Consider the following 27,646-nt stretch of genomic DNA (forward strand, 5'->3'; position numbering starts at 1 on the left):
GTAGGGATTAAGGGCCCAGTCTGTGGCATATGCTTTAACTCTGTGCATTTTCAGACCCTCTTGTTGTGAAGTTAGGTCATTTACGTAGCTCTCCAGAAATTACGTATTGGCTTCTGTTTTTTTTTTCTACTTCTGTCCTTCCATGCCAATGACATCATTTACAATTTCCCCTAGAATTGCAGATTTTTTTAAAGTACTGGGTTTCCTAAAGCAGTTCTTATTTTATATATCCTAATTTATGTACATGAATATGTCATATGGACCTGTCACTAGAGACGGTTTACAAAATAGGCTTACACTACATATGCCTCAATCCACTTCAAAACTTCATATTGGTCCCATAGAGGAAAGGGAACTTCTCAGAAGAAAAGCAGTTTCTGAAAAGTTGGGGAACCTGTCTCAATTAATACCGCTGCTGGTTGCCTACCACATTAACCTCTGATACCTGATAGAGAAGCTTCATGAAAACAGAAATGAATATTAACACAGCAAAGCAACCACAGGGGAAAGAGAAAGGCTTCAAGCAAAAACTTGAAGGTAGACGCATGGTGGGGAGAGTTATAAGGGTGATGTATTCATAGCAAAGTACCACAGACGGTGTGTCTTGAAAAACAGAAATGTATTGTCTCACAGCTCTGGAAATTAGAAGTCCAAGATGTCAGCAGGGTTGTTTCCTTCTGAGGGCATTTAGGGAAAGATTGATGTCAGGGCTCATTCCTTGGCTTTGTAGATGACCATCTTCTCCCTGTGTCTCTTCATATCATTTTTCCCATCAACATATGTGTCCAAATTTCCCTTTCTTATAAGGACACAAGTAATATTAGATTAGGGCCCACCTGAATGACCCTATTGTAACTTGAGTATCTTTTAAATAACTTATATCCAAATAAGGTCATAATTTAAGGGACTGAATCTTCAACATATAGATTCTGGGGAAGAAAATTCAACACATAGCAGATGGAAACACATTTAATAACTAAGGTTCTAAGCAAAGTTCTGAAAAGAAACTCTTTGTAGTAAATATGCTAGCATAGACAAGTTCCTTGTGTTTTCCAACAGGTCTACTTCAGAATCAATCCTTACAGCTTCAAGAACAGGAGAAACTCTTAACAAAGAAAGGTCAGCAAATTTATTACCACAAATTCTAAGATATTGCTCTTCCCTTACCTGCCTAGAGGCAGGGGGATGGACTACATGACCTCCTGGAGTCCCATCCAGCTCTGGGAGTCTGTTAAGTCCGGGATGTATGGGAGCTTTTTAAGGACTGATCATTGGCTCTGAGGACACTTCAACTAGTTAGCCTTCTATCCTGAGGTATACAAACTGTGGAAAACGGTTTCTATTCTCTTTGAAAACACATGTCTATGTTGAACATTTCAATAAACTTATTTTGAACTCAGGATTTCATGTCAATTTTTACACACCTGATTTTCCAAATCATATCCAACTCCCCAGCCCCAAACCACGTAGCATGCCAGAGTCAAGTAACTCTTAGCCCTAGAGTCTGCTGTCCATGTTTCCTGAGAACTCACTGCCTGTACAAAGGTCCAACAGCTCCTCACCTACCCACTACACATGACCTTTTGTTCTCTCCTCACAATCACTGGGTATAATGTAAGAGATAAGGCAGACATTTTTATGCCCACACAGTATGGATAAGAACATGAAGGTCTGTGTCACCACAGACTAACAACACAGCTACAACAACAATCCAGAATGTCTGACTCCTAGTCCATGCTCTTTTCACCAAAACAAAGGCTGCAGGGTGGCTGAAAACCCATCTTTAAACACATGAAGACAGATTTTAGAATATGACTGCCATCTTCACAACTTTGAAATAAGGACATCAGGGAAAAGCGGTTATATTAAAGCAGCCGCCAAACTTATTTGACAAACTAGGAAGAATGTGACAACCAATGAAATTCCATTAATAAGTATCCACTAAAATTATCCAGCATTAGACAAGACTGAGGATACAAAGAAAAGGTGACAATCTTGCCCTCAAGGAGCTCAGATTCCAACTGTCTGTCCAAGCTTAGCAGGGGCCCAATAGAAGCTAAACTTTATGTCAGAGAATGCCATCAGTCTAGCCAAGAGCACACCCTCCCTAGTTCCTTCCCCTCTCCCCACTCCTAGTGGTCTACCCCCTAGGGCCCTTCCTCAGAGGTGTGGGCCTCACTATCACGAAGAATCTGGCTGCTTTTATAGATCAGGCTCTGCCCGAGTGGAGTCCAAAGTCCTTCCCTAACGAAGTGGCGCCTGAGGGTAAAGGAAAGGAGAAAGACTGGGATCTAAGAGACCAGCTGCAAAAGAAGACTTTGCAGCTCCAGGCCAAGGAAAAGGAGGTGAGAGGGTGACCAGAGACAGTGAGGGCTCATCTGCAGAAGGGCAGAGAGACCTGGGAGGCTGCCAAAGGGCAGGGATTTCAAAGTTTGTGACTGGATATCCACAGATAGTCATTTGCCTGTATAAAGTGTCTGTGCTTTTGGACTGACTTGTCAATCTTTTCCCTTCCTTATTTACACCAACTCCTATTCAAGATTTTATTAAATGATTACCTTTTAGAAAGTCGACCAAAACTCAAACACACTTAATGAAAATATTAACTTCCCAATATGTTGTCCCACACTGAGTACCTTAAATCTTTTTTTTTTTTTTTTTTTTTTTTTTTTTTTAGTTTATTAAACTAAGTGTATCTGGACTTGCTAAATCTTTATATGTCTTTTAAAGAGTAACACTCTTCCTTTGTACATAGCCACAAACATACATATCCCCAGAAGTGTTCATATGCAACTAACTCCTGGGAAAGAGACTTGTACTAAGGTCACTTCTAGGTCTTTTGTGCAATAAGAACTTCATTTTCTGGTGTCTCCCATTTGCAATGCACTTGAATGTAGTCTTTGTGTAAAAGAACTTAAGCGTATAAAATGCAATAATATGCACATTATCAATCATTTAAATGAACATATTCCAGACAATATGAGACAGTCAAAAGACAAACTCAAATTCCTGAGAATGGTTGGGAAGGGAGGATGGTGGTAAAAATTCCGAACGAGTGAAACTTACATAGGGCAGTCTCCCCAACCTGGGCTCTGTCCTAGACAGAAGTGACAGTGATGACTTTGGTGATATTCTCCCCAGTGCAGAGAACTGCATTCGGAGTTAGACAATCTCAGTGACGAGTACCTCTCCTGCCTGCGTAAGCTGCAGCACTTTCGAGAAGAGCTGAACCAGAGCCAGCAGCCGCCTCCCAGAGTAAGAGGGTCTATCCTTCCATAAAGCCCTGGATGATGGGATGAGTCCTTCTTTAACCAAGTTTTGCAGATAAAATGAATCAGCCCATGCCAACATCTGGCCATTCTGTCCCATTGTGCTTGGTTTATACTATACTGACATTATGGCAACCATTGGAAAAAATACTGGCTCATGCATCGAAGCCCAACTTTCCCTCTCAATGCCAGAGGGAAAGACTTACTCTTAGCTAAAGTATGAAAGGGTGTTCTTTTAGCCTATGATAAGCATGGAGCCAGGAAGAGTAGGACAACAAAAGTACTGCAGAATACGAACAAAGAACATAATTTTGCTGAGTTATTCTCCACCCTTGATTATTCATATCAGTATTTATATATCTGGTCCCTGATGGATATGGCTCCCTGGGCCAGGGACCACTGGTTAAGTGGTTTCACCCCAAGAGAGGTGACAAAGTGGGCGAGAGTGTAAAAAGCATTTTTTCCACCACCAACCCAGGGTTTTCCACTGGACTAGAGTAGAAAGAAGAAAGAGTTTTGCCTATATCTTTTCCAGTCAACTCATGGCCACTTTCTTCTGTCCCCCTGGCCCTCTGCAGAGGCAGTGTGGGCGATGGCTCCCAATGTTGATGGTGGTGATTGCTGCGGCACTGGCAGTGTTCCTGGCCAATAAAGACAACCTGATGATCTGAATAAAACAGCTGCCTTGGGTGAAAATCAGAAGCAAGCAACTCAATGAAAAACTCAGAAGATTTGGGTACATTACAGCTTGGGTTTTCCTTTTCCAACTGACTTAGGATTTCTGACTTTTTGTGATTTCCTTAACCTACTGTAAATAAACTTCACCTGACCAGACTGTTCCTCTGAACTCTTGGTTTATTCCTGAATGGTGTATTACATTAACAAGTATCACATATTTAAGCATACTGGTGGTCTACTTTCCTCAAATTCAGCTGGAAGCATAAAAAATATGCAGAAAAGCCCCCAGCCCAACTTTCCTAGCAGACGGCACCCACACAGAGCACCTCACAAATATCTAGCTTGTCTTCCACCACGCTGCTTTTCCTCTATCATCTCTTTCCTTCTACCTCTTATCCTGTAAAAATGAAAACATCTCCACTAAGAGGACTTCCTGGTATAGAAATGGCAAGTATGTACTATTTATCAATTTGCTACCAGCACCAGCATTACCTATTTCCATGCCCTTTGCATTTGCAGCCAATTATTACTGCATTGTGCCTTAGTGTACTCAAGACACCTGGAATTGGCACTTGAGATGATTATTTGCCATCCCCAACCTAGAGATGATCTTTTACTGAGTACCTTCTGTATGAGAGGAGAGTTAAAGTCAGAGGGCCACAGCCGGCAGTGTGACTATCTCAGAGGAGATGCTGAGATCAGCAAAGTCATTCTGAGTCCTAAATCGGGTTCTGAGATCCTTCTCCCAAGTGTTTATAATGTCCCTCAGGCCTGGGAACAAGCTCTCTGGGACACTAAAGGAATAGAGCAGGATTGGGGGTTGACCTAGCAACCATGAGATCCGGGCAGTGAATACTCGTAGTGGAGTCAGAGCTAAGCAGTTGTCATCTCCCTGGTTCGGGTGAAACGTATAGGGGACAGGATAGCCCAGGAGGATCCCAAATACAGTACAGAGATTCCAGTCTGAGGAATGGAGCCTGCTGTGGGAAACTGCGAGAGATAAGTCCCTCTGCGGCCCCTGCAAATGTGTGATGATCTCAGCCACGAGGGCCTTCAAGTCCTGAAGCTGGTCCAGGGAGCAGACACAAGGGTGAGGCTGGCAGCCGGAAACATCCACAAAGGCTATGGTACCAAGCAGCACCTGCTCCAAGTGCTGGCATACATGCTCAGGACTGACAATCAGGCTGTTTTCTCCAATCTCAAGGATGTGAAGTCCAAAGGTCAGGAAACCAAGCCCCTGTAGCTCCTCCAGATAGCTCTGGAGCTCTGATGCCCCCGCACAGTTGCAATCATAGAGCACAGCTGGCTTCAGTCCCCGGGCCACAGCCAGCACCTCTCCAGCTAAGTGAAGGCAGATGGCTTGGGGTGGACTCCGTCTCTTACCCAGGCCAAGGTTCTGCTGAGCAGCTGCCACCAGCAGCTGAGGGCTCGGTGATGACATGACATCTAGAAGCAACATCAAGAATGGCCTCCTTAGCTAGCCACAATTCCCTTCCCTTGGTGGCATCTTTCAGCCAGACACTTGAGGGGCCTAGAAACAAAGCAGTGGCAGGGAATTATTAGCAGCCAGTAACACACCAGGAAACCTGCCAAAAGCCTTCCTGTTAAGTCTAAGTGTCTTCCAAGGTTATTCTGTCCCTTTCTCTGCTTTGAAATGCTGACCCAACCCAGACAATATAGGATCACCAATGCTGCCTGATTTTTCTGGTTGACTTGGTCTCCCTCAATCTCAAATTCATGTGTCTTTCTAGTCTTAAACAGCTAGATTTATATTCTCTCTGGCTTTTATTCTAAATTTTATATGTTGTAAATTACGTTCTCTGGTTCAAACCTTAAGGAGTTGGGGGCAGAAGCGGAGGCGGGGCAGTCTTCGGCAAAATTCACAGTATTTCGCCCAAAAGCCTTTCTGGGACAGAGCTCCAAGTTCTAAATGTATCCTTTCCACTGACAACTCCCCTACTCTTCCCACCAGGGAATAGTCGTAAGAATAGCAATATGATTAATATGCACCAGAATGTGGACTAACAACCATCTAATCCTGACACATAAAAATGAATGAATGAAATCCGCTAGAACTGCAGGAAGGGTAGTATTTTAACTTCTGCGGGCCCCGCCTTCCCTTGCGGTCTGACATCAAGAACCTTCGGAAGATGGGCTTTCTCCGATCCACACACCCACACCAGAGCATATTAGAGTGATTTGCTAAATGAGGCAGAAGTCTCTCTCACATACGTTCTTTTTCCACGTCCGCTACAGGTTGGCGGGCTCAGAAACTTTTTGCTGCTTCCTGCCTGCTGCCGGGAAGGCAGCTAGTCCCCCGCGCCCAGCCGCAAGCAACACTGGAAATCCCGCCCGCGCTGGGAAGACCCTCGCAGCCGGCTCCGCTCGGCCGGCAAACACCTTACTGCGCATGCGCACCCACTCGGGTGCCGCCCTCATTCGCCCCATTCCGTGACGTCATCCAGCCGCTCTCCCTCCTCGCGTCGGAACCACTAGCTAGGCCGCCTTGCCGCTGCCGGAAGTTTGGGCCACCCGGCGGCCCGCCCTTTCCGGCCAGACAAAACCCGGCCCCACCTGTCTGCTTAGGCACTGGGAAGGGCGGAAGTGAACGAGAAAAGGCGGAACCTGGCGAAACTGGTTTCCCGCTGCTGCCCTCATTTTGCTCCGCCGAACGTCCTCCGTCTGTTATGACGTCTGGGAATCCGTAAACAGGGTACCCAGCACTTTAAATTAACACCTCTGAGTTGTATCTGTGGAAATACGGGTTGTCCAGATGTAACATACCTCAAGACAATTAACATTTTGCAGAAGAGCCTCACCTATGGGTGGTGCTGCAACGTTTTTAACTTTGACTTCTCTAAGTCATACATTTGAGAGACTTACAAGAACAGCTCTCTAGGGAGGGTGTGAAGGTGTGAGTATTCACTTTGAACAAATATGTGCCAGCCATGCTGCTAGGTCCTGGAGGTATTGCAGTGTGCAAAAGACAAAACCCCCACTTTCATGAGGCATGAGTTCATGTCTACTGAATCCAGTTTGCTGATTTCAAATAAGACATGAGAAGTGATGACACAGGCTTTCCAGTCAGGTCATTATGAAGGAAAAGTGTTACTTCCCATAAGAGTTAAAACCTTTTTAACTACCAGCTGTTTGACCCATACCACGAAGGGAAAGGATTTCTTGAGAAAACACCAATGTCTAAGGAAATGGCCCCAATTTATTTATAGTTGCAGCAGAATAGAGATTAAGGGAATGATGGACACCTACAATGGAGTTGTCACTCCTGGGTCTATTTTGGTGTTGTCTTCAGATGGTGAAAAGTTAACTGTACAGTAAAGATGGGGCCAGCATGGGAGGAGGACCAGCTCATAGGAGTTATCAGCCTAACTCTGTCTGGTTCTTAGCTCAGAGGGAGTCAGAAGCTGAGAGTAGAAAGTAGTCTTCTAATTTTAGAATGTTTTCCTTCCCCCATTTCTTTAATTTTCCCATGGTGGTTAAAAATAAATCCCTAAAAGACTGATTTAATTCATTCATTTATTCCAGCAACAAATATTTGAGAACACACTGTGTACCAGACACTGTTCTAAGGACTGGCAGCAAAGTCCAAAATAAACAATTCCTACCTTCAGCAAGTTTGTAGTCAAGCAGTACACAGATGCTGAGCATTACAAGGAAAATGATTATTCTGAAAGAGGAAGCATAGGGTGCTATGGGAACATATAACCAGGGACGTAATTATATGGGAAAGGGGCCAGCCCAGATCCAACACTTGCTTCTCCCAGTTTACCTCCAATAGGTTCTTTTTAACTTTAATCTAGTTTGGTGGGGTATACAGCAAGGAAAAGGAAGAGCTGGTGACAAAATCTAACTCCCTTCCTAGTCTTCAGCAAGGTGAAGGCAAGGATGTAGAAGATATCAATGGAGTAAGTGGTGGTAGCCATCAAAGGCCTCAGAAGACTGAGGCCCTAAAAAAAGGAAACCTAAATCTATCCAGCAGGACAGAGAAAGAGCATTGAGGGTGATCAGCTGGGATCCCTGCATGTATTCTCCTGGCATTCTGAAAAGGAACCAAGACAAGAAAGAAAATAGGATAGCTAGTTAAGACCTCACAAATCACTCATCCATTCCTCTGACATGTTCATAAACTTTGCATAATGGTTACAAACCAAAAGCTTGGTATTTCTTGGCACTTTCCCAATGTCCTTTACCAGCTTACATTATCTGGGCTCCCACCCAGAATATAGATAGCGTTAGCATTTCATAGAAGAACAAGACTTGCCCTCCTAATTTACCTGCAGTGGGTTATTTTTAGCTTTGAGCTCCCACACACAGAAGGGGCAGCCAAATATCAAGACCAAATCCCTCACTTCACCCACTCAACAAAGTGACCCCAAAATGTAAAGTTTCTGTGCCTTTAATGCTTCCTGGTCCCTAAAAACCCAACTTTTCCTTGAAGCTGGGCACCTATCTTTAGCTACATTTCTTAATCTTTTCATAATAGCATGGGTAATGCTCTTTATAATAGCAATTTCCACTAGGTCTCTCAGAAACTCTAAAACCAGAAATAAATAAGTCCTCGTGTCACCACTGATTTTGAACTTTTAGTTTTTAAAAGAAAGCTAGCTCAACTTTTGAGTCATTTTCAAAAGTAGGAGATGGCCTGGTTTAAAGGCACCAGACTAGACATGGGCTTCCTATGTCCTGACACAGACAGATAGGCATCACTATTCAAGAGGACTGGGGCTTGAAACCACAGATTAGCATCTTATTTGTAATTTAGATCCCAGATTCATTGACGCCAGGAGTTCAAGCCCAGCCTGAGCAACATAGCAAGACCTCATCTCTACAAAGATAAAAAAAATTAGCCAAGCATCATAGCGCACGCTGTTGTCCCAGCTACTCAGGAGGCTGAGGCAGGACAATTACTTGAGCCCAGGAGCTTAAGGCTGCAGTAAGTGTGATAATGCCACTGCACTCCAGCTTCGGCTGCAGTAAGTGTGATAATGCCACTGCACTCCAGCTTCGGCAACAAAGCAAGACTCTGTCTCAGAAAAGAAGAGAAAGGCAAAAGAGTTAAAGACTCAGCAAAAGTTTCTACATAAGACCAGTTTGTGACAGATAGAGCTGCACTGTTCTCTACCACTCTTTACCTTCACTGTTCACACCCAGATACCTCCACTAGTAAGGGAGACAAGCAGGTTTATGCTAGGTGAGCCTTTCCAGAAGAGTACTGCCCAGCCCTCCTTCATCCCAGCCTTAACACACCCAACAACCCATTTCTTCCAACTGCAAAAAATCTACATGATACTGTTCCTTTTGTAGTCAGAGGAGTATATCTTAGATCCCTAGCTGAGTCTAGCTCAGGGAAGAAAATAAGGAGAGCTCTTTCCTCTTAAAGCTACCACCTGAATCACATACTTTCATCTGCCCCCTCCTCCACTCCTGCCCCCCACCTCCACACACACTGGTATTTGAGTGGTAATAAGGTAAATGCCTGACAACCTATTCTTCCACAGAATCCCTAGGCTTTGTGTGTCAGCAGCTTCCCTTTAGAACCCAAGTTTGTGAGCTTTCACTTCACAGGCTGGATGACTTTCAGACTTTGGCACCCACTTGTATTTAGATATCAAGCATGGTTTCTAAGCAACCAACCAGCCAGCTCCTCTCTCTCTCACTTCCCCCATCAGGGAGCCAGCTTACTGTACTAGCAGAACAGGTCAAACAGAGCTCGATCCTGGACAAATCAGTGCTTGAGGAAACTTTAACAAAACCAAGGAAAAATGTGGTACAAGAACAATGAAGAAGGAGTCTGTTCCAGGCAGTTTAGTCTTGTACAAGTAGAAGAAGGTCATCAAGTCGGTTTTAAAGTTGGATGCAATTTCAGGCATCATTCCAATCTCTTCACTTTACAAGCAATAAGTTCTGAAGCCCAGAGTTTAAAAGACTTGTTCAAGGTCACATTGGAAGCAAAGCTGCAGCTAGAACCCTGGTGTCCAAACTCCCAGGCCAAACCTCCTACTACTATGCTACATCATACTACCACTAGAAGATTTGAAAAAGAAAAGTCTGAAGAGTGATTTTCCCATAAATTAAATCAGCTTTAAATCTAGGCATATTTGGAGAATCACAGACTTCTAACACTGTTAGAGAAAAGACAGATTTAAAAGCTGGTTAAATCTAAACAATTAAAAAAAATCCATATGTACAATATTATAAAAAAGAGAAGGAAGAAGATGGCATTCATGATTACTGGGGCGGCAGGGCAGGGGGCAGTTGCATGCTGGGGCTGGGCTGCATGGGCTGCCAGCTTTCCTGGGTTTGAAGGATGCGGTACAGCTGCTTCAGCTGAGCAACAATGTTATCTTTGATGTCTGGGGTTGAGATCTGCAGGCGGACACTGCCACTATCAAAGGATCGTGTGAAATCACCAGAAAACATCTCGTAGATCATCCGAGCCACTACTGGAATCACCTGTTTGGGACACAGAACATAGGTGTAACCTTAGAGGAAAAGGTATTTGTAAATAGCACGATGGACCCAAGATTGAAGGACAGACCAAAGAGGCCCTGAGGAAGCTCCTCATTCTAATATCTAAATATAGGATATGCCTTCCTCTCTTTGGACCATCCTCCTGCCAAGGCTCACTCTGGAAGTTGGTTCAAATGAAGGTAGAGAACCTAGATGTAGCATTACATCACATGCCTAAATAAATGACTGCTTACTTTGCTAGACTGTTAACAAAATGTCATCTATTGCTTGCCTTGCTACACAACTCCAGGGGCCAAGCCCAAGTGGCCTTGCTGCCACTTCCTAGATCAAATTTATATTACTAAAAGCAACTCAAAAAGTTTATCTAAGAAAAGCTGGAAAGGGCCAAGCATGGTAGCTCACACCCATAATAATCCCAGCATTTTGCGAGGCTGAGGCGGGAGGATAACTTAAGCCCAGAAGTTCAAGACCGGCATGGGCAACATAGTAAGATCTCGTCTTTGCTAAAAATAAAATTAGGCCAGGCATGGTGGCCTGTGCCTGCAGTCCCAGCTACTTGGGAGGCTGAGGTGGGAGGATTGCTCAAGCCTGGGAGGTTGAGGCTCCAGTGGGCCGATATGGCACTACCGCACTCTAGCCTGGGCAACAGAGCAAGACCATGTCTCAAAAAAAAAAAAAAAAAAAAAGTGCAATTTACATTGTGTGTGTATATAAATAAAAAAAAGCTGGAAAGAATTATATCCTGTGAGGTTTCAGCAAGACTCTAAGGTCAGTAAAAGAAGGAAAGAGAAGATTTCCACTAAATCAGTCACCCACTTTAAGGACCTTGCCTTTTCCAGCATGGCCCTATTGCACAAACCTGAGTCTGTTATCCCATCTGATGAGATTAAAACCTACATGGGCTGATGGATGCTTGATGAAGGCTTAACCCAGACTGGGGGCTAAGGCACTGGCAGGAAGGAAAAGAGTTGTTGACACAGCCTTATCTTCTCACCTGAACTAAGATGAGTTTCCTTTCCAAGGGTTTCCCATCTGGCCATTCTTCCCCAAAGCATAAGTAGATCTCAAACGGTGGCTGCTTCTCTATCTGTCCTTTCTGGTGGGCAATGAGATCTGCAGAAAGTGGAAGAGCAAGTTTGGTATGCTGGGTCATTCCACATCCACTCAACAAATAATCATGTTACGCTGTCCATTATAATAGCCACTAGCCACATATGCTCACCAATTTTAAATTAATTAAACAGTTCCTGGGTCACATTAGTCATATTTACGTGCTTAATAGCCACACGTGGCTTGTGACAACCATACTGAATAGCACAAACATACTGAACAGTACAAATTTCAGAGGGTTCTCTTGGACACCATTGATCACGACTTGCGGTTCAAACCACATCATAAAAAAGTCACATCTCAGTGCTTTCCCTAAACCTGCCTCCTTGAATTCACCACTCATATATTTCCCAAAAAAATATGTGCTATTCTGAACATATAACCAATAGGGTTACCTTCCAAAGTTAAAGACAGGCTGGTAACATTTGTCTCCCTCTTCTGCCATTGAAGGAGCCACAACCAACTTTAAAATAGCTTCCAAGTACATAGCCTTGGAGAGAAACTCCCTTCTTTGTTGCCTCAGTCACCTCCATTTTTCAGAACCACAGTTCTGTTCTCCCTTGACCTCCTCCAGAAGAAAGTTTTTAAGATCTTTGCCATGACAGGAAAGCAGAGAGGTGAAAGGGAAGGATGGTGGAAAATGTACTTCCAGGGAACGATTCCTACCATCAACCTTCTGAAAAATGACTTACCACTGAGGAATGTTTCCAGACAAAACAGCTTGACCTTCTTTTGTCTCTCAATCAGGTTAGGAGCAACAAGTGACGGGGCACATGGCCCAGACCAGTACACCTTGCACTGGCACAGCCTGATGGCATAAATGGCGTGACCGCTGACCTCCAGGATCAGTCCTCTGTCCATGACGTCCAGCAGCTTGCTAGTGAACAGCTTCTGCTTCTCATTGGTAATATGCTCAGGACTTGGGAATTTGACTTGCTCCAGGCTGATGGGACCAAAGAGCTCCTCCTGGTCAGGCATGGGACCCAGATCCCCATAGAAGAGTCGGCAGCCTTGGGGGTTGCTCACGGTCATAGTCTGCCCGTACTCCTTCCCACGGTACTGAAACTTGATGTCCAGGTCAGTCACTGCAAGGTTAGAGATGACAGTGAGAGTCCTGCTTCACTGCTCTGCCTGTTCATCCCTGTGACTCATGCAAGTCCATTAAGACCAAGCCACCTTTCAACCAGGATTCAGGAAGGCCACTGCCATAGTTATCCTTCCTGCAATAAAGGGAGACATCAACATATCCCTGGAATATTCACTCAAAAGGCTTCCTGAAAGCAAACAGTTCAAGGTCCATCTCAACTTTTTCTGTTCAGTTACCACACCCTAAGGGCTACAATTTCATCAAGTAAAGTGGTCCTGATTTCCCCTACTATACTGACTGAGTCTCTATACCAATGGGCATTGGAAGGAGCTAAAAACTAAGGTATCTGGTTTCTGTCTCATTTTTTGCTTATTGTTTAAAGAAACCTGAGGAACATAAAGCAATACCAAACAATTTTTCTGAAAATGACATGTAAGCACACACACTGGGGATCTAATAATATACCATAAAAGGACACAGTTCACAGCAAAGTTAATTTTTATTCAGCAAATCTCCATTAAACCCAATACCCCTTATCAAAGCTACTTAGCCTTTTGAACAAAATTGTATTAATAGCACTCACATACCTACCATGTGTAGTGTGAAAGGGAGACCCAGGCATAAATTTGCACCAAATTCAGAAAGGGGTTTTTCCTGTAGGTCCTAAAGGCTCTCAAAATCCAAGACCCTCCTCTACCAAATCTGTGGCCATTAACCTCCCTGTTCCTCAACTGACCTTGTCACTGAATCCTCCTGCTTGAGTGATAAACCTGGGCCTCCTACCCACCTAAGACCTGAATAACCTGGAGCTGGAGCCGTAACCAATCAGAGCATCCCCATGGGCAAGTAAGTATCAGCCAATGTTTCTTTTTCTTTCTTTCTTTTTTTTTTTTTTTTTTTTTTTTTTTTGAGACCAGGTCTCATTCTGTTGCCCAGACTGGAGTGCAATGGCATGATCATGGCTCATTTCAGCCTCGACCTTCTGGGTTCAAGTGATCCTCCCACCTCAGCCTCCCAAGTAACTGGGACCACAGGCATGCACTGCCATGCATACCTAGTTTTTTTTATTTTTTATTGTAGAGAGTCTTACTGTGTTGCCCCAGGTGGTTTCAAACTCCTGGCCTCAAGCACTCCCCCCACTTCAGCCTCCCAAAGGGCTGAGATTATGGATGTGAGCCACCACACCCAGGTGGGCCAGTGTTTCTTTCCTTCTTCCCTGGTGACTCATGGGCTAGCCAGAAAGTACCTCTAGGAGAGGTAGTTTTTTAATACATGGCAAAGAAAAGAAGTCAGAAAGCAGAACAGGAGTCTGCAACAGGAGCAGAAGACCCAGCAAGAAAGATAAAGTCGCACTTACTTGGGAGAGAGCTGATCCACAGTTCTGGAGAGCTATAGAAGGGCTGTATAGGTGCCTGGGGTACTTCCATCTCCAGGGGTTCAGTTTTGGGCCACACTGCTTCAGGGCTGCAGTTGCCCACACTGCAGTTGCCCACACTGGCTGGCGCCATGGGAGAACCTAGAACAAAAGCATATGGTGAGCAGACAGGGTACCACACATGCACATCGCTTCCTGATGCTCTGAGAACTCACAGCGTCAGCAGACAACAACTAAACACTGAACCCTGATCCAGTGTGATATTCCAGCCCATCAGTGATCCCCATAACTTACACAGCAAGACATAAGGTTCCCTGCAGGTTCCTGTGCTCCTGCTTCCTCATCAAATTATTTCTTCCATAAATTCATAGTTTTAAAAACCTTTGTTTGCTGAAGATTAACATAGACAAGTGAGTTTTCCCTGGAGTTAAATTACAAGGAGTAAGAGATTCCATATTGTAAAATTTGGCCCCAGAAATTAAATAGAAGCTGGTTGTCTTCCATAAAATGAATTCAACCGAATTAGCTGATTAGCTTCCAGAAAGTGTTAATGCATAGAAATCCCTTTAAAAACAAACAAATACTTTTACATGCATAAAATGTCTAGAAGGATACTCAAGAACCTAGAAGGATCTGACTCCTTCAGGAAAAGAAATGAAAGGTTCAGGGACAGAACAGAAGAAAACCTTTCCATTGATTTACCTTTTTATACCATTATGAATTTAAACTATGTAAAAGTATTATTTATTCAAAAGGATCCAATATCCCTGCTACTGTCAAAGTTGTCTTGCTCCAAAGTCTACAGATTTCTCCTCCTAGCCTCACCTCTTAGGCATCTATTCTTCAACAATTCTTCATCCTCTGCCCCAACAGCTCTGAAATCATAAAAGTTAATGTTTCTTTTGACCCTTTGTGGATAAGCCTGTTTAAATTTATGTTCCCATGTTACTTTTTTGTTTTTAGTATCTATTCTACAACTTTCCAAAAGAAGATTAAAGGCAGATTAAGACATAAGGACAGACAAATATTAGCTTTAATAAAATATAAACAGAAATAGGAAATCAGGATCCTGGAAATAAATTGCATCCTTTTAGGGGATGAGAATAACAGAATGAGTTATTCTCATTCATTCTCATTCATTCTCAAACATTTGGGAAAGGATCCCACCTTTCTAGATGTTCAATTTCACTAAGTGGGAATGTCACGTGTGGCAATTTTTTTTTTTAAACTTTTATTTTAGTTGCAGGGATATGTGTGCTGGTTTGTTATATAGGTGAATTACGTGTGCTAGGGTTTGGTATACAGATTATTTAGTCACCTAGTTAATAAGCATAGTACCCAGTTTTTAATCCTCATCCTCCTCCCACCCTCTGTCCTCAAGGAGGCCCCAGTGTCTATCGTTCCCTTCTTTGTGTCCATGTGTAGTTTATCTCCCACTTATGAGTGATAACATATGGTATTTGGTTTTCTGTTCCTGTGTTAGTTCACTTAGGATAATGCCCTCCAGCTACATCCATGTTGCTGCAAAAGACATCTCACTCTTTTTTATAGCTGCATAGTATTCCATGGTATATATGTACCACATTTTCTTTATCCAATTCACCACTGATGGACATTTAAGTTGATTCCATGTCTTCGCTATTGTGAATAAGTGCTGCAATGAACATATGTGTACATGTGTCTTTATGATAGAACAATTTATATTCTTTTGGGTATATACCCAATAATGGATTGCAGAGACCCAATAATAGGATTGCAGAGTCGAATGCTAATTCTGTTTCAAGTTCTTTGAGAAATCACCAAACTGCTTTCCGCAGTGGCTGGAAATTTACATTCCCACCAGCAGGATATAAGTGTTCCCTTTTCTCCATAACCTCATCAGCATCTGTTGTTTTTTGACTTTTCAAAAACAGTCATTCTGACTGGTGTGAGATGGTAGTTCATTTTGGTTTTGATTTGCATTTCTCTAATGATTAGCGATGTTGAACATGTGGCAATATTGACCTGGAAGATCTCTATGAAACTTCTCTTTACCTGCACTTGGTTGCAAAGATATAAATGGAAGGATAGATGAAGGAGGGCCAGTGGACAGACAAGTGTCATTTCCTGATTCTCAAAGGTAGGGGCATCACCTAGTGTAAGGTACTCTACAATTCTAAAGAAATCATCTTGATATCCTAAGTTTTATAGGTGGCACAAGTTATCTCATTTTGACCCATTGCAGCCAGATGGTACTAAAAAGACAATGAAAAACTGGTCAGCTGAATGCAAGTCATTTGAGTAGGAGCATTTCAGTGGACAAATGAAGTAAAGATGCCACCGAAGAGCAATGCAACTTGTGTTCAAGTGTCCTCGGAAGATGCAGTGGGAGATTCAGTACCTGCTGTATCACACAGTGGATTCTCAAGCTCCCAACTCAATGTTCCTGGGAAGCTGGATTCAAAAGCCCATAAAAGAAAAGTCTCTTGCAGGTAAGTCCTATCAGAGGCTAGTATTAGCAGCTATCGACATTACAAGTTTCCTGTGATACAGCCTAAGCAGAGTAGTCCTTGTTAAAGAAGTGTCACAGAATTTATACTAAGGGAAATACTGCAAGAGTTTGCCCATAACTCATAAAAATCACACTGTACTTGGCCTGAAAGGAAATTGGCAAAATGTATAACTGATGATATATTTGTATATGGGATTAAGAATGAATTCAAGTTTTCTATTTCTTGGAATTAGCACATAGCTTCAGAAGATGTTCTATTGCCTGAAATCCACCCACTCTACTGGAATAACTAAGCCAGCAGGGAGTTCCTCACCTCTGACTCCCGCTTGCTAACAGACCAGCAGCCTGGCTGCAGGGACCCATCCTGCTTTCAGGTCAGTGGTGGCCAATGTATTGACAGTTCCAAGGTCAAAACTCCTTACATCCTTCCCATGTCTCTACCACACGTCACCCCTGCTCACCATTGATGTTCAGGAAGGGGAACGTGTCCTGGATGGGAACATGGTGCTGTGACTGATCCAGCTCATCTTCCTCATCTTCTTCATCGACATCATTGTCCTTCTCATCCCAGGGAGCAGACCCTGTGGATCCTACCCAAGATATACAAGCTCACAGGTGAGCCACTCAGGTTGTACTGCCATCCCTCCCTGCAGCTGACCCACCATTCAAACTAGGCACTGCTAGTCCAGAGGCTCTTCAGATTCAGTACACACCCTCAATGTCCTAGCTAAAAAGAGTGAGAATCAAGGGTGTATTAATCCTTGTTCTAACTCTTCCTACAGAGCCCCAATGCAAGCTGTCCTCTCTTCTTCTGTCCAGGAGTTGACCTGACTTCCTTCTCCTAGAAATCTCCTACACATTATCATATCTACACATTAGCTTCCTATGCACTAGCATCCCCTGATGCTAGAGGACACCAACTTCTCATCCTTTTAAGTTTAGTAAGAGGAATGAATGCTTCTCTCATGGCAGGACCTCCTTGGATTCACTGGAGCACACATCTAAATTATCTGGCTGTTAATATTTGTTAAGTATGGAGTTAATAGGAGGGATCAGGAGGTATTCTCTTAGTCAAAGTATCCTATGAATTAAATGATCACCCACCCAATATTTATAAAGAACTTATTTACCCTGATTTTGTCTCTATTATATGTATCAAAACATCACTATATACCCAATGAATATGTACAATTATTATTTGTCAATTAAAAAAATTTTTTATACAAATGTTAATTTTTTTACAGATGATGTTCATTGATTCTTACAATAGCTTTTGAAGTAAATAGGAAAGCTGAGATCCCATATTTTAGAGTTGAAGAAACTGAGGCTCACAAGAGGTAAAATGACTTGATTCAAGTCCCACACGTAGTAAAGTGATAACAGCCAGGTTTAGGACTCAAACCTTTTAAGCTTTAATCTCTTCTCCTTCAAAATTACCTGGCCTCTTGAATCCCAAGAGAGGCTATTTTTACAGTAGAACTGTATACCCCTCCACTTTCTAATGCTTTAAGTAACCAGGCTAAAAAACATTCCCCTAAGTGAGCACAATTTTGCTGAGTTTGTGTCTTTTGTTTTCTGGGTCCTTCCCAGAGAAAGGCTTTCTTGCTTTACCCATCTTAAACTTTGTAAGTCAGGCTGTTCTCAAGTTGACTATCTCTTAAGAGTCCAGCCCAGAATCTGACATACTGCCCACATTCTCTCCAGCACCTGGGGCCTCACCTGGGTTAATGATTGAGCCCTGGGGCTGAGGGATGTCACACACTTGATATATCTTCACCGGGTTCATGGGCACCTCCTTGGTGCCATCATACATCAGGTTGAATTCTCTGCTCTTATTGAGAGCACAGCGCAGCTGGGCCTTCCATTTAGCTGGGTCAGGGTCATCCACCCCTTCCTGGTACTTCCCTGTCTCTACAGCCCAGGCCTGAGAACAAGAAACCATGGTGAGTCCTACCATTGCCCAGAACCACTGCAAAGTGTGTGCTTACCCTTTCTCATAGATAGACACACACACACACTCTCTCTCACACTCTCTCTCTTGCATGACTGCCTTACCGTCCCAACCCCAATTGACAGAGACTGCATCAGGAAACACTGCCCTTAGGACCAGGCAAGGCAGGTGCCTAAGGGAAATAAAGCCATGTGCAAACACAATATATTGAAAGGAGGAGCCTTATCTCAAGCATTGGTACCAGCACCCGTCAAGATGACAATGCTATAAGGAAGGGCTGAAGATAAAGTCCGGGGAAAATATGCACCAAAATGCAGATCGTAACTCTGGAGAGCAGAATTTCAAGTAACTTTTTTTTTTTTTTTTTTTTTGCTTATTCATTTTTGACATGAGTTGCTTATACAACAATAGGTAAGACAAAGAAGCATGGCAGAGGATATGAAGAGTTTGGCCTCCTGGGTTCCCTCCTTTCAGTCTTCAATCTGATACATAAAGAATTATAGAAACCAAGTGGTTTTGGGAGGGAAGGAAACACATTGGGAGTTCAGCTTGTCCCACTGGCCGAGGGCCTCAAGTCCTAAAAAATCCGCAGCCCTTATCTTTCCCTGTCCCCTCAAACTTCTATTTCATGAGACACATCACGCTATCAACCACACCAGTGGCTGGCAGCACGGACTAAAACCACTTTGACTCCTTCTCTCTGGTTTCTAAATATGAAAACTCATAGCACTTTTCCCAGACAAGGAGAAGAAGTTTGCCTCCTCAATAAGGAAAAAAAAAAAAAAAATCTAAGCCACTCAAGCCATAGACCAAGGCACTCAGGAGCAAAGCAGGGAGTAGACCCCTAACCCTACATTTAGCTCTAACAGGCATTCTTGTTTCCGCTCATGGGATAGCCACTCTCCCCCACTGCTGACAAGTTCTCTGATCTCTTTGTGCAGGAATTCAACTTGTTCTAACGGCAAAAAAGTAGGTGCCAGTAGCAGAGAACTCAAGACTGGAAGCACACACCAATATTTTCAAGCTAACAGGGTATATGACTTGTCCAAACCCAATCCCTTCCTCTGATTCTGATCATAGACTTCTTCCTCAGTCTGAAATTGAATTTTTCTGCCCAATCCTTCAAGAGCTTTGGTCTCCTTCAGCCACCTGCTAAAGAACCTCACAATCATGACGAAGTATCCTCAAGAGTTAATCTAAATCCTCCTTCCTCAATTCAGATCACTTCCTCTCAGATTTGGGTCCCTCCATTTGTTTTGGTATGGAATGAAGATGTTTGACAAAATTGTGCTGCCCCAGGTGGCAGAGCACACACTAGAGGGTCTAACTCCCGCTCCATTCTATCCAACCCCCTAAAGGAGATTTCAACGTCACTGCTCGCTGGTATCTGGAAGGCCTATCTCCAGGTAACTGGCAGTACCTGGCTGCTGTTTCCCCAGGTTTTCCCTTCTGTTTGTTTGATCCTCTGTGCCCATGCTAGCTCCGGCCCCACCCAGCTGACTTGGGCTATGAAGACTTTGGCAGAGGTCTGAGCATTTCTGTGGCTTCCTAAAGCTTTGCTCCTCCATGGAGAGGAGCCAGACCAACCAGAACAAGAGCCCCAGCCTTCCTGCTCACCGTTCAGCCATTCCCAGGACCCACCCAGATGGCACTGAGGCCCCCAGGCTGATGCAGTAAAGAGCCATATTCTTCAAGACTGGAACTTTAGATTCAAGAACGGGAGCCTAGGAGGAACCATGTGGCAATCATTGTGACTTATAAACCTTGCTTGTTCAAACCCATTCTGAGTCTTGCTAACAAGAGAGTCTGATCATTGTGCAGGTCCTTATTTCTCTTCCTAAAGTGGAAATAATCTCTGCATTTTTATAGTGCTTTACAAATCCCTTCCCATACTTTATTTCACTTGATTCTACAGGCAAGACTAGTTTTACCCCCTTTTACCAAAGGGGGCACTGAAGCCCAGAGAGGTTACAAAACTTGCTCAAGGCAACACATGCAGTTGATGGTAGAATTTGAGGTCAGGTCTTCCAATTTTTGATCAGAAAGGGCAGTATAATGGGGGGCAGGTGGGATGGAGACAGAAAGTCATGGGTTCAAATCCTGGCCCCACCACTTACTGGCTGTGTGATTTTGAAAAGTTATTAATTCCCTCTGAGACTTGGCTTCTCCATCAATAACATGAAAGTAATACCTCCCTCACAGGGTTATCATGAGAATTAATGGATACAGACACCCATTTTATATTAGTTCCCCACCTGGATATTCTGCTAAAGGCCATCAGAGCTTGGTGTCTGTGAAAGCACCCTCCCTCTGCACTCTGCAAACAGATGCACAGACATAACTAAAACAAAACCACCTCCCCACAGCCCTATTTTCTGCAAGCCCCAAGCATGCAAGCCCAAAGCATCGCTCTCATGAGTAGGGCTTTCAGGAAGCAGTTTCTTCCCCAGGGCCAGCACTGTCAGACACTTTAACAGCAAACCCAGTTTCAGACCATGACCACAAAAGGCCAACTAGGCCAGGATGGGCTCCTGCGCTTCTCAATGCCAACTCCAATAATTGGTCCTGGGTTTTAAAAATTTATTTATTGAGATGGAGTCTCACTCTGTTGCCCTGGTTAGAGTGCAGTGGCATGATCTCAGCTCACTGCAACCTCCACCTCCCGGGTTCAAGTGATTCTCCTGCCTCAGCCTCCCAAGTACCTGGGACTACAGGTGCCCACCACCACGTCAGGCTAATTTTTGCTTTTTTTTTTTTTTTTTTTTTTTTTTAGTAGAGGCGACATTTCACCATATTGGCCAGGCTGGTCTCAAACTTCTAACCTTGTGATCTACCCGCCTCAGCCTCCCAAAGTGCTGGGATTATGGGTATGAGCTACCATGCCCAGCACGGTGCTTGTTTATAGGTGCTAACTTCATCACTTTTATCATTATTTAAAACCTAAATGAAGAGCACTCATTTACCTTCTAAGTACCTTCAGGCCAATTTTCTCTCTGCCTGTCCTCTCTAGACCTGACATAAATGAGCTGGGTGGGAAACATGCCAAAGATGCTTTCTTTCGAATCCTGCACTCACATTTTCTGTCTTTTCCAAACCCAGTCTCAGTAAGGACCCGAGGCATGAATCTTGCGAGGCCTACAGTAGAGATTGTATTTCACTCATGACTTCTAGCTTATATCCAAAGAAGAAAAGAGCAAACTAGCTTCTCAGTGTCTTGAGGATGCAGGAACTAAAGCTACTCATGAGACGGAAGTGACTGAGACAGAAGCTGGTCTGGAGCAGAGGCACAGCCTCCAGGGTTTCAATCCACACGAAAACCTTTCCCACGAGAAGCCTGTCCACTTACTTCTGTCTTAAGTCAAGCTTTTGTTTCACTTACATTTTGTAAAATGCTATGTGATTAAGTCTTTTCATTAAATAAAATGACTGTCATATCAATGCTATTTCTTATTTTTAAAGACATATTTATAAAATTAAAACTTGTAACTAAATCACCTTTAATTTTTAAGCAGCAGTTATAAATGAGGCAAGATATTTTAACTCATAAGAAAAACCTACGAGGTGCAAGTGGCTCATGCATGTAACCTGAATACTCTGGGGGGCTAAGCAGAGAGGATCATTTGAGCCCAGGAGTCCAAGACCAGCCTGGGCAACATGGTGAAACCTCACTCTACAGAAAAAAATACAAAAATTAGCCAGGTGTGGTGGTGTGTACTTGTAGTTCCAGCGAGGTGGGAGGTTGAGGTGGGAGGAACACTTGAGCCTAGGAGGTCAGGGCTGCAGTACACTATCATCATGCCACTTGCACTCCAGCCTGGTTGACAGAGCAAGACCCTATCCCCCCCAAAAAAAAGAAAAAGAAAAAAACTTACTGAGAGCCCTCTATACCAATCTCATAAGCTATACTGGGTGCCTGATAGTTCTGCCCTAATCTGGGTATGCATTCCCAGGCCAAACACCTCTCTCCATAGCAAGAGCTCTGAGTGAGGAGGAAGAGTCAACTGCTGATTCTTGGTAGCTTTTGAAACAATCACATCACTACAATTACTAAAAATTAGAGTGTTAGCCAACCCCAGCTGGTATCCTTTGGGATGTGATTGAGTACCTTCAACAATGGGAAAGAAAAAAGGGCTTCAACCATTGCAGACAGGCTCCCAAAAGAGGAATTACTATGCTTGCTGAGTTTGGGCACCCCCATCATAAGCATTCTGTTTCACCAGTTTTAGGTCTAGTATATTCCCCATACCAAAATTAAACAAAAATAAATAAATAAATAAATAAATAAATAAATAAATAAAAATAAAAATAAAAAACAAATCCAGAAAAGTCTGATGGTAGAAGAAGTCCTTTACCTTAAAAATGGTATTTTCCTCTTCTTGTTGAGGGCTATGCCGGGTGGCATGTTTCCAGGGAATCTGGAAGCGCTTAGAGTCCCTGTGTAGCCAGATGAGCCCAGGGTAGAGGCCACTATCCACCTGGGCCACCAGCCAGGGCTTCAGCCGGACTCTGCGGGGGTGGAGGGCCATGATCTGGGGGTTCAGGGGGAGAAGTGGGAAGAGCAGAAGAATTAGGCCAGCCACTGGGAACCCTTCCCAGCCACCTTTCCCATCTATTAGAGCTACAGTTTCACTAGATTACAGCAAAGAAACCAAATATGGGAATAAACTGTGCCAGGTGGGAAAGAAAAGAGGTTAAAAGGTTCTTTTCATTGATTCCAAAGCCATTTATACTTCATGCTCTAGCCAAATCAGACTTATCATACAAGCAGATCACATTTCTTCTGTTTAAATCCTGAAGCAGAAAAATAAAAAGGTGATGTCATCCTGCTGGAACACAGTCCTTCCTGAAGCACCAAGGGCTTTGGAAGAGAAGGGAAATTGTTCTTTTCAATCTCATCTCAGGAGAAGGAAGAAAAAAGTTACATAAACAGCAACAACTATATAAAAAAGGAGCTGAAGCATGTTCTCTTTTTCAACAAGACAACTAAAGGTGAATGGGAATATTTTAGAAAGAAATGACACCACCATGGGGAGAGAGAAGTAGGTGAGGGGTATATACTGGACTTCGAGTCCTCACTTACATGGAAGAGCAGGCAGTGTGTTCACAGGGATCTGAAGAGTCGACTTGGCTTTCCCTTGGCCGCTCAAAGGTTCTATATGGAGAAAAGGGGCGTCTCAGCTGGATATCCATACAACAATCCAGTGTCTGGGAGAAGGATTGGGAACACTGGTGACAAAGGCTCTGAGAATACTTCTCCTCAACTTAGTCTGGTAAAGCTCAGAAGTCCTAGGATAACCAAACACTAAAGTACTAAGAGTACTTAGAGCACTGAAAACAGTCATGAGACAAGCTTTGCATGGCCAGGGCAGCCTCCTCCCATGGGTCTGTTTATCTCCCAATGAAGCCTGGAGTGAACCGATTGGTTGCAGGAGCCAGCCTGGGTAAAGTCTGCAATTGATTCTCATAAAAATACATGTGCCTAGCAGATAACATTCAAAGCAGATGGCACTCAGCAGAAAACAAAAGCCTTCCCAGATTGGGTGCCTGATAAAAAATTTAAAAAATAAAAAAAATTAAAAATAAACTAGTCACTGGAGAATTGTTTGCCTGAGATGTTGTGTTTGCATTTTCTGGTGTTCTTATTTTGTTTTTACTTAAGATGAGAATGAGATGCCTGGAAAAAGAACACTCATTCAACAAATATTTGTTCATCAGTTACTGTGTGCCAAGCACAGTGTTAGTTACTAAACACTAAAGCTCAATGTTCCTTCTTGAGAAACTCCACATTGGAACTTCTCAAGCCCCACGATGGCCTGAGGAGGAGTGGAAGATAAATAGGCCACCTTCATACCCAGAACGATCCCTACCTGGATCACAGTTCTGAAACCAAACAACCTGAGTCAGGTGAAGGCTCTACTCAGAAGAGTTTAGCTGACGGGGTGGCCCGTAACACCACGTCTCTCCCCAGATTCCCAACAAATGTGAAAAACCCAAACCCAACTCAGCATCTGGCACTTTAAGAGCAAGGCAAGACCTGCTCTCACCTGAGCTTTCTGACCCAATTACCAACTCCTGCAACTGAAACCTTCCCCCTGGGAGCACAGTGGGTAGGTGAGGTTAGCATGAAGTGTTCAAGTGCCCCCACATAGTTGGCCTTAAATTACGGTGTTTTGTAGGGCAGCATGTGAAATCATCAAACCACGGGGTACATTTACACCTTATAAGGAGGAGGGGATGCATATTCTCTCAAGGGCTAGTTCTCCCTTCTGCTCCCCAGTCCTATCACTACTGAAAAGGGGATGGAGCAAGGGAAGGAAAAAGAGGATAGGAAAATCAGCACCAAATCAGTCAATATAGTAAGGAGCTTTTGAGAATTTCCATTGCAATACTGGTAAGTGCTGTGTCTGGGCCTATCAAACATTAAAATCCACCTTTTGACCGATACTGTATTTGAAGAAAAGTCCGAAAGGGCTTACTGCAGTTGATCCAAAGCCCACCGTGAAAAAATTAAGGCAATCAGGCCAAGATCAGGAGCTGCACCTGATGATGGGAAAGGTGAAGCAGCCACCCAGAGAGATCAGTGATTAAGATCGAGAGCCCTGGGTTCTCAGTGTTCTCCTAAGATGGAACTACACATGAGCAGTCCTGCCTCAGCCTCATGGAAGGAGCCCCAGCCTGCCCTCCTCCAAGCCCATGCCCTGCCTCCCTCACTGTAAACCCTCTCCACCTTCTGAAAGTCAGCCAAGATCTCTCCAACCTACCACCTATTAACTACAACTCTAAAAACAGGCAGAGATGGAAAAATTGAAAACCCAAATGACCGAGACGGGAATGGTTCATTACGCCACAACCACAGGCTATAACATCAAGTCGCCATTAACAACAGGTGTCAGAATTTTTATTACATTCAAGGAAATGTTTACAATATGAAGTTGTGGGGGCAGGGGGAATACAGCATACAGCTTGACTGTGTAGTACTATCTCCATCTTGTAACACAACATATACTTGCATACATGTGCACATACACACGGAACTGAAAAGAGGAAATAAATACACCAATGCAAGAAGATATTTGTAATTATTATCTAGTGAGGGAATTATGAGTGCTTTTACATTCTCCTATATACATTATATATGATTCATAGTTTAGTACAATATGTTAAAATTTATAATTTAAAAAACTACAAGTAATATTGTTAACCTTAGGACGATAAGACATTTCTTACGAAGGATGGTAACAACAATCCTTTGTATCTGTGCAGGCTTTACAATTTTTGCATGAACCTTTACCTAACATGCATGATTTCACCCTCATGACCTGAACGTGGTATTCCTATGCTCATTTTACCTCTGGCCTGAGGTACTTTATCTCCTAAGTCAGGTCTGTACCAAACCCTGCCACTGCACTCTGTCTTCCATGTCCCTCTCATCTTCTTCTGTGCACCAAGAAAGTAAACTAAAAACATCAACAAAGATCCCAACAGCATAGAGGGCCAATAAAGTGACTGAGGTGGAGACTGCGTACATCCACTCTCTAACACACCTAAATCAGAGTTCTCTTTCAAAACAATCTCACCACCTAAATCCCGACACCTGCAGAGCCACCGCCCTAGCCGAACTCATCTTGATATCTCTAGCAGCAAAATGTAAGTCCTGTGTCTCTAACAGGTATTTAGCCAGCCAAAAGACAATGATGCAAACCTATCTATCCCCCTCACACTGAATATAGAAGCAGGGACACTAACTGTCCTCTTCCATACCCCCTATGCTAGGCAGCGGATCCTCCATAAACACCCTCACTGCCACCTCCATAGACCTTCCCCTGACTAGTTCCCAGGGGCACTACCACACCAAAGCTGAGATTTGGCCGTCAGTGGTTTGCTCAGGTTAAAATACACGCCGTTTCTTGCAGACAAGTCTGAGCAGTCCCAGTTCTTCCCTTTCTCCCGAAGGAAGTGAAATGCCATCCTCTAAGTTCCTCAGGCTTCCCTGTTTAGTTTAGCCCTGCTTAGGGGTAAACTCCCGGCCTCTAGCCAAAATCCCCACGCCCTACCCCCTGCTGGATGGAAGTTAGGGTCTGGCAAATGCGAGTTTCAAGGTACTGAGTGCCACTGTCTTACATCATGCACACGTCTCATGCTAAACCACACTCCTGGGTCAGCACCGGCTGTCACCAGTCCCACCCAAGTGCCTTCCTCTCCCTTCCCTCACTTCCACTCTTGACATCCACCAAGAGAACAGGTTGAGACAGGGTGACCCCTTTACCACAGAGCAGGCTCCCTGTAAAGAGTGGCACCTCAGGCCTCCTTTCCAAGTCAGGCCTGAAAGACTTTCCCCATTCTCCACATCGCCCTCCAGCCCCTTCGGGCAAAGAGGGCCCACCCCCAGAGCAACCACACCCCAGCGCCATCCTCCCCAACACCTACCTCCGTTCCTTGGAAACCCTTGGGTGTCTCCCAGGCCCAGGGCGAAGGGCCTAACTGTGCCAAACAGACTCAGGGAGGGAAAGCAAACCGCCAATGCTTCCCAAGATCCCGGCCACCCTCACCCCAGTTTCCCCAAACGCCCACTAGGACCAAGGGCCTGCAGACCTGGAAAGTCCCCTCTCTGGGGCACAGGGGCCAGCGGCAAGTTGTTAAGACTGAAGGGGGCGCGGTGCTCTAGTCTAGCTCTACCACACAGCGGGGTGGGTGGGGGCCGAGAGCAGTGCCCTCCGTTTCGGCGGCGGGGGTAGGGAGAGCAGACCCAAGTGTGGAGTCCGGAGGGGCCCAGCGCTACAGAACTGGGGCCGCCCCAAAGCTATCTAGAAGAGGGCGACAGGCACCCAGTCCCACTGGGTAACCCCCGCAAACACACAGATGCCCCCAAGCAAGCTCGCCCACCCCCACAAACTCCAGGGACAGGTCCTACTCCACCCACGGGGGAGCCTCCCCTCCCTCCACCTGGTCCCAGAAGTTGGCGTCCCCACCTGTGCTCAATCTGTCCACCAGAAGCGGACGTCCCTCCGAACTAAGTCCGCAGCGAAGATCAGCCGTCGCTACCACGCTCCGCGACGTCTTGGCCAAGGGGCGCCTGGCTCTACCCAGATAGGGACTGCGGGTTCCTCTCCCCGGCCCGCACCAGCCCTTACCTGCCCGGCCCAGGTGCGCCGAGCTCACGTCAGCGCCTCGCCCCGGGACGCCGCAGACCACGCCT

The 27,646-nt window shown here is 44.4% G+C and overlaps 3 protein-coding genes across 8 annotated transcripts in view; 1 reads left to right on the plus strand and 2 right to left on the minus strand.

The window, feature by feature from the left end:
• TRAF3IP3 (TRAF3 interacting protein 3) overlaps positions 1-4,103 on the plus strand; it is a 26,291-nt gene extending 22,188 nt beyond the window's left edge. For 3 of the 4 annotated variants that reach the window (XM_074385122.1, XM_074385121.1, XM_003930397.4), the window contains 4 exons: positions 1,060-1,119; positions 2,209-2,345; positions 3,142-3,255; positions 3,848-4,103. In XM_074385122.1, coding sequence (XP_074241223.1) covers positions 1,060-1,119; positions 2,209-2,345; positions 3,142-3,255; positions 3,848-3,940 — 404 coding nt within the window. In that variant the 3' untranslated portion in view covers positions 3,941-4,103. Of the gene's footprint in view, positions 1-1,059; positions 1,158-2,208; positions 2,346-3,141; positions 3,256-3,847 lie in introns of those variants that run through there. The other variant, XM_010340985.3, reaches the window with a different exon arrangement.
• C14H1orf74 (chromosome 14 C1orf74 homolog) overlaps positions 1-6,267 on the minus strand; it is a 6,362-nt gene extending 95 nt beyond the window's left edge. Inside the window, exons 1-2 of one of the 2 annotated variants that reach the window (XM_010340986.3) lie at positions 6,180-6,267; positions 4,572-5,478 (exon numbers count right to left, since the gene is read on the minus strand). In XM_010340986.3, the coding sequence (XP_010339288.2) occupies positions 4,597-5,406 (810 nt within the window). In that variant the 5' untranslated portion in view covers positions 5,407-5,478; positions 6,180-6,267 and the 3' untranslated portion in view covers positions 4,572-4,596. Of the gene's footprint in view, positions 1-39; positions 5,479-6,179 lie in introns of those variants that run through there. The other variant, XM_003930401.4, reaches the window with a different exon arrangement.
• Positions 6,268-7,463: 1,196 nt separating this feature from the next.
• Positions 7,464-27,629, minus strand: IRF6 (interferon regulatory factor 6). Of its 2 annotated transcripts, none has more exons than XM_003930399.4 (9): positions 27,420-27,629; positions 23,531-23,602; positions 22,803-22,979; positions 18,219-18,423; positions 16,961-17,089; positions 13,991-14,149; positions 12,239-12,631; positions 11,431-11,549; positions 7,464-10,418 (listed from the first exon to the last, which is right to left on the minus strand). In XM_003930399.4, exons 3-9 carry the CDS (start codon positions 22,974-22,976, stop codon positions 10,194-10,196), a joined length of 1,404 nt encoding a protein of 467 aa, XP_003930448.1. In that variant the 5' UTR covers positions 22,977-22,979; positions 23,531-23,602; positions 27,420-27,629; the 3' UTR covers positions 7,464-10,193. The 2 variants fall into 2 exon arrangements, with proteins under 2 accessions (XP_003930448.1, XP_010339285.1); XM_010340983.3 differs by having other exon boundaries at positions 27,582-27,626.
• Positions 27,630-27,646: the final 17 nt, after the last annotated feature.

This window comes from Saimiri boliviensis, chromosome 14, assembly GCF_048565385.1.
Source record: "Saimiri boliviensis isolate mSaiBol1 chromosome 14, mSaiBol1.pri, whole genome shotgun sequence".
NCBI classification, from domain to species: Eukaryota; Metazoa; Chordata; class Mammalia; order Primates; family Cebidae; genus Saimiri; species Saimiri boliviensis.

What these genes read in the sequence shown, in the direction of transcription:
- IRF6 (XM_003930399.4), bottom strand. Translation starts at nt 22,976, where the DNA reads ATGGCCCTCCACCCCCGCAGAGTCCGGCTGAAGCCCTGGCTGGTGGCC. An exon ending in CCCCTTCCTGAACATCAATG is followed by an intron (nt 14,150 to 16,960) that starts GTGAGCAGGGGT and finishes CTTTTGTTCTAG; the next exon opens with GTTCTCCCATGGCGCCAGCC. An exon ending in TCTGGAAACATTCCTCAGTG is followed by an intron (nt 11,550 to 12,238) that starts GTAAGTCATTTT and finishes CACTTTCTGCAG; the next exon opens with ATCTCATTGCCCACCAGAAA.